At 28.6% G+C, this 6739-nt stretch overlaps 1 protein-coding gene across 1 annotated transcript; it reads right to left on the bottom strand.

Moving 5' to 3' along the window:
* Positions 1-460: 460 nt before the first annotated feature.
* LOC130824323 (probable peroxygenase 4) lies at positions 461-6429 on the bottom strand. Its single transcript, XM_057689262.1, has 7 exons — positions 6236-6429; positions 5667-5756; positions 4676-4761; positions 1857-1951; positions 1434-1559; positions 929-1081; positions 461-835 (listed from the first exon to the last, which is right to left on the bottom strand). Exons 1-7 carry the CDS (start codon positions 6279-6281, stop codon positions 814-816), a joined length of 618 nt encoding a protein of 205 aa, XP_057545245.1. The 5' UTR covers positions 6282-6429; the 3' UTR covers positions 461-813.
* Between the last annotated feature and the right edge of the window lie 310 nt (positions 6430-6739).

Genomic DNA, 6739 nt, shown 5'->3' with positions numbered 1-6739 from the left:
TTGAATAAAAATGCAAGTTAATGTTTTCTCTTAATCGAAATACAAAAGTTATGATTTAGTGATTAGTTAATCTTGCTATGTTAATCAATCGAAATACGAAAGTTGAGATTGAGAGAACTTATTTAATTTGATTTAATTTGATTATCATCCCGAAAAGGAGTAATTAAGTTTCATTGGTAAATCAATTCAACAAAATAAATTGCAATACTACATTTCGATAAACACAAAGGCAAAAGAACACTTGGGTGGGATCGATAATCATCATCATCATCATCATCATCGATTCAAGAAGTATTCTCATTTTAAAGATTGCCTTAGAGAAATGAAAAGATAGAAGAAGGATAAATATGACATCTAGCTGATTTGAGTAATATGGTGGACGAATTAAAGATGAAATCATCTACCAAAATACTCTCATCAACCATTGTCATCTTAGTCAGTGAGCTTACGCCCATTAAAATGAACTCCCAAATATATGCAATTCAATCAATGAACACGTTGATAAGTTTCCAATTGTCCAATTTAGCTTGAACTAAGTAAAAACACAAATCAAAACACTATCCATAGAATGAACATCCACCCGAAAATGCCCGATGCCAAAGAAACTACCAATTCCAACATTCGATAAACATGGGATGTCTTGGACTATAATCGCGATCCCTTGTGTCAACAAATAGTACAACATCTCCCTTCACAACATATATCCTTGTAATATACATGTATAAATTCATACATTACATAACTTACAAGAACTCGAACAACACACCACACTTAAAGAATCGGTGTCCACCCGGTGATAATCGACATCAATGCTTATTTAGCTTCACCATGAAGACTTTAAGAAAAGAAAAGAAGAAAAAAATTAGAACAAATCTCAAGAAAATAATCACATTTAATTGTATCCTCCAGTTATCTTGTTGATATTTACCCTTGCTTATGTTTCTTAGCAGATTGTCTTTGGCTTTCGAGCTTTTCGAATAAACTTCCATCATATACTGCTCTAATTGTATCTCTTTGCAACAATCCATTCTTGTCTTTGCAGAGATTAAAGAATATCTTCCATTCTATGTAACCGGCAAACCTTTTAGGATACAAACAAGTTACGCAGTTAAACAAATGTCAAGGGCTCGAGGCCAACTCCGAGATTTGAGAGGCCCGGGGCAAATATTAAGTATGGGCTTCTTAAAATTAAGTATTATAACAAGTCTTGTATGAGACTATGACAAACCAATGTAATTAGCTTATTTCTCTTATTGATCACTTTAAGATTGTCAATGATCATTTTAATGTTATAAGTTATCACTTTTAAGACAATAATTGTAGATTGGATCAGCCTAATAGAAATGATTTCCCTCTTGCCCCCTTATAGGGTCGGCTCTGTCAAGACTCGATAAAAATCGTAGGGATAAAACAAAAGAAGATCAAGTGCTAACCATCCTCCATAGTCCTTTGGTTCTCTATTTGCTTTCAGCATTTCGTCGAGTTCGTTAGCAGTGAGTGCATACCCGTTTGTTCGCGCATGTTTGCTAAATATTGCTTCAAACTTTGATGGTACAAACCTACAAATTGATTACAAAAGTATTGTATGATCAATAGCAATGTAGTATAATTCACCAGTTAATTCACTTTTTAATTCGCGATTCACTCAAAATGACCCTAAATAGCCTAAAACTGACCATAATTCGCCTTTTCGATTTGCAATTCGCAAGGATATTAGTGAATCATGTGACAATGGTCAGTAGTTACTCCATGATAGGACATAGGAGTATATAAACAGAAAATTTCAATTAGATTTGGGTCTACTTAGAATTTAGCACTTGATAATTAACAAGTACACAAGACATAAACATGAATACCTTCCTTGTGTGTCATAGACACCCGAATCACTCCCATGTTTGGCTTTGGCGATGTTCTTTATCTCAATAGGAAAAAGCAAGGATGGAAACTTCCCCTATATCAACACCAACAATAATTTTCAAAAAATATTTTAAAAAAAGTTCTATATGATCTCTTAAATAAAAAAAAACATTTCATAACCCTAATGTCATTAAGTGGCTCGCACATAGGTGCAGTTCATGGAGATTGAATGTAGACAACCTTACACTTGTTAGTGATAAAACTAACAAAAAAGTTGTTTCCAATTGACATTTAGTTGTAAACAACATGCAATTTCACATAAATAAAAAATACACATTATTTAATAAGTTATTTTATTTTAGTCCGTTTAATATATATTGAAATAGTACAATTTAAACTACAAACTACAACTATAATTATTACACAATTTTATATGTAAATGGCCTTCATAATAATTTAAATAGGTTGATAGTTAATAGGAATTATTAAATCCTATTAAATCTTTAAAACATACTACATACCTCTATTATTTAATAATAGCCGCATTTCACCTTTTATGTGAGAGTTTTTAAAGTAAATCTGCTTGATACAACTCACAACCACGAATTATTCTAGACATGTTCTCACATAACCATGTCTCCAATCAAATTTCAATGTCATTAATGACTTCCTCTTAAAATAAATTTTACTAAATGTATATGCAATCTTATCCTTATTATACATGTGTTAAGTCTTAGTTGTACTCAAAATTAATTAATGTCACTTCATAGACATGAGCACATTACCCAACAGCCTTACTTTTGGCCCTACTCATGAAGCTTAAATGAACTTTTTATCATCTTATATCTCTTAATAAGAAAAAATATATAGGTAAAATAGCCCACAAGTGTTATATGTATTTAAATTTTTTTCTTTCATCCATGAGAAATTGTATGTATGTTTTTTCCATTTAATATCTTCCTAACGATACGAGCCAATCACAAATTTGCAACTCGCATTTGTCACAAACATTTGAACCTCTTCAAATACTTTTTTTTAATTATTTGTAACCTATATTTAAATAGAGTTAAGATTCGAATTTTAATTAAATTGAAAAGTAAATACAGTACCAATTAATTTCCAATAAAGTCCTTAATTTTAATTTTTACTAGTTTTTTTCATCTCTCGGTCTACCCTTAACTCACAGTCTACCTTTAACACAGAAAAAGACGTTGTGATACAAAAAATAGCCCATTAAAACTGCACCTTTTGAAAAGAAACTACATAACTGAGTATTGAACATAAAAGAACCACTTCTAAGTCGACCCACCAATTCATTATTATTTGCTACTACAAATCCTTATATTTTCTCCGACTAAAGCAAATTTTGTCAAAAGCAATTGATTATTCAAAATTATTCCCTCTAAAAAGGGAAATTGTACCTAGAAATGTCAATTTAAGATCTCAGTAAGGCTATCATAAACTTTAATTTATGTTAAAGCACGCAAGATAATTCAAATTCTACTAAAAAAATTGAAGGCATCAAAAAGGCTTTCAAATAGTTTTAACATATTTGATGACTTCAATTATTTGGTTAAGATTTTAGTAATATAGTGTTTGGGAACAAGTATTTCATTTCAAATTATGAATTTTAATTATGAAATTATAAATGAAGAATTTGAAAATGACAAGGTTTAGGTAGTCATTCTCAAATTTTCAACTTTAACTACTTTAAAAACAATAGAGGAATTTGATTCAAATTCAAATTTAAAAATTTTTAATTTGCCGAATTATAAATTTAAACCGATTTCAAATTTTCAAATGAAATCAACATTCCTAAAAATAGCATAGTTAATTCTTTAACATGATATCAAAGTTAGATTTTTAGAGCCCTAATTCCATATCAATAAGTGATTTAGTGAGACGATGTTGAGTTTGTTGACTACCATACTAGGTTGGTGGGTCATACCTTCTCCTACTCCTATCACATGGTTTTGCAAAGGAACTGTTAAGTAAACATCTGGTTCACATCTTTTTCTTTTGTGTTTTTCTAATTTTAGTAACTTGTATGTTTTTTATTATAGTAATTTCTTGATCTTATAACTATATATTGTAGTTTTTCTAGTCAATATTAAGTGAGCAGAATAATTATTTATATTTTTTATTTTAGAAACCTTGTCAAGTTTGAGTGTAATAATTATATCTCCTTATATGTGGAAATGTACACAACTTTTTCTAATTACTAATGTCCTTACTATTACATTAGTCAAAAAAAGAGTTCTCGTAATAAAAGAAAATAAAGGCCAAAGAGTTTCTACTATCTAATCCTAATCAAACTCATGCCTAGTCTCATCAGCATCATCATATCTATTGTATTCTTCTCATAGAAATTATATTCACGCTCTACAGAGGAATTGAAGAATTCAATTCATACCCATAAAGAAGAATGCGATCAAAACTCATGCCTAGCATAACCTTATTAAAATGTTTTATAATTATTAACGTCATTATGTAATAAAAAAATGTGTGAAATATACTTTCTATTAACACAAACCAACTCTTATTAAGGTGTTTTCTTTTTTCAGTTTTAGGGTCATGTTGGAGAATCCTATATTGACCAAAGGAGGAGTGTAATTGATCTTGAGAATCAAAATCTTACTAAAAATAGAAATATTCAACCAATAATTGTGTATTAAACTTCTTATTCTTATTATTATATATTCAACAATGAAAACATACATATTACAATTGTAACCCTAACATGCAATAAAGATACAATATTTATCGTAACATGCAATAAATAACGCTAAATTTAAGCGAGATAGAAGGATAAAGATACCGGACGAGTCTTATGACTTAGGCCAATGTTGATGACAAAGCCGGCAACGGTGGACAATATCATACCGCAACCTATGGCACGGAATCCTATTACAACACAATATTTTCATATTAATTCTTACATTAATTATTAATATTAATTATAAACATTGGTAACAGTAGAGTTGTTAATCCGGCCGGGTTAGATCGGGCAAAATTTGACTGATCTAGTAAAGGCAGGCTGAGATAAAATTTTAAACAAGTCGAGACAGGTTAACATTTGTTTAGAATTGAACCGTTAAAATTTAAAATACGTTAATTCAAGGATTGTTTAGTTTGATTTTGTATCTCGTTATATTGGATGGACCATATATATATATATATATATATATATATATATATATATATATATATATATATATATATATATATATATATAATGTGATATAAAAAAATTTTAAAAATATGAGAATAATTTTATGAAAATCAATTCTAATAATAACCCAGTCTGACCCCTTACATTAAAGGGCAATAATAACCTATAAAAAAGTGACCTGATCCTTAACTTGTTGGATTAAAAACACATCTAGTAATACGAATGATTTTAATTTTAATTTTCATAACCTTTATGATTTTAATTTAAATTTTCATAAAATTTATTATATTAATCCAAAAAACCTTATTAACTTTTTGGAATTATAAGGTAAAATGAGTGAAGGTAATAAATATACTACATAAAATTTGATAACATGACCTTAGTTGAAAAAGACGATACATACTCCAAAACAAGGTCCAAATCTTTTACATTAATTCTTATACAATCATTTCTGATTGTAGCTAATCAACTAAGAAACTAAATAAAATATTTAAGATGATTATTAAAATTCAATAATTAGCTTGCTTAATTGAGCTTATACTTGAAGAATGGGGATGGTTTTTAACACATAAAACCCAAAAATAAAAAATGTTAAAATAAAATTAATTAAGGACTGTTTGGATTTAGCAATTTGCACCTTTAAAAGTCTCCCATGGATAAACAACACCATCTTGATTTCTATCAAAGAAAGCAACATGCTTAGCAAGCACGTTTTCTCCTCCTTCAACTGCATAATCCCACAACACACAAATTTTCATTAATTCCTTCAATCCCACAAAAAATCATTAATCTTTAATTACTAATAATAATGATTAAAATAAATAAAAGAAAAAAGATAATCATATCTTGTTTCAATTAAAAGCTTTAAGGCAAGAACTTATTAAAATGCAGAGCCATCTTAAAAAATTTGAGGCTCTGCGCAAACTACTTTATTAATAAACTTTAATATATATATTTTTTTATTAACTTTGTGCAAACTACTTTATTTATAAACTTTAATATATATATATTTTTTTATTAATTTTTTCATATATGGGAGCGATCGATCACTTCGCACAAGACCCCTCTGTTTAAAAGGAAAAAAGACGATGGCATATAGCCTCGCTATTTGAACGCTATATCCGGCGATGGCGGGCAAGGCCTTCTGGTCTACCCTATAATTAAAAAATTAAAAAAATATATATAATAAGATGTAGATTAAATTACCTTGATTTTCATTGATATGACTAGATGTTGGAGTTGTTTTTTCCATCTTGTGCAAGTAATCAGATCTTTGATTTCTCTGCTACATAAAAGAAGGTAAAGAAGGAAGAACGTTAAAGAAGGTGGCAACTTTGTTTTATTAATAAAAAGGAATCCAACAATTTCGAATTAAAGCTAAGAATATATGAGTTAATAAAGATACCAAATAACTAAGTAAACAACTCAATATATATAGTGTTTGTATAAGTACTCCATCTCATTCCACCAAATTCGCCCCACTTTTTAAATAATCGTCTTATATATTAAATTTGTTTTATTTTTATTTTGGTTATAACACATATCTTTTTATTTAATTTTCATCCATATATATCTCTCACTTTCGCTATTATGAATAATGAAATACGTGTTATATTACGGTTATTAATGTTATTCATCGTTCACTTTTTTTATAGGTTGCGACTAATGTATAAGAAAAAATATATTTAGGTAAAATCTTGTTTGAATCGT

Source organism: Amaranthus tricolor, chromosome 9 (genome assembly GCF_026212465.1).
Source record: "Amaranthus tricolor cultivar Red isolate AtriRed21 chromosome 9, ASM2621246v1, whole genome shotgun sequence".
NCBI classification, from domain to species: Eukaryota; Viridiplantae; Streptophyta; class Magnoliopsida; order Caryophyllales; family Amaranthaceae; genus Amaranthus; species Amaranthus tricolor.
Note: the sequence above shows the minus strand (reverse complement) of the source record. Positions and strands in the feature narration are given on the sequence as shown.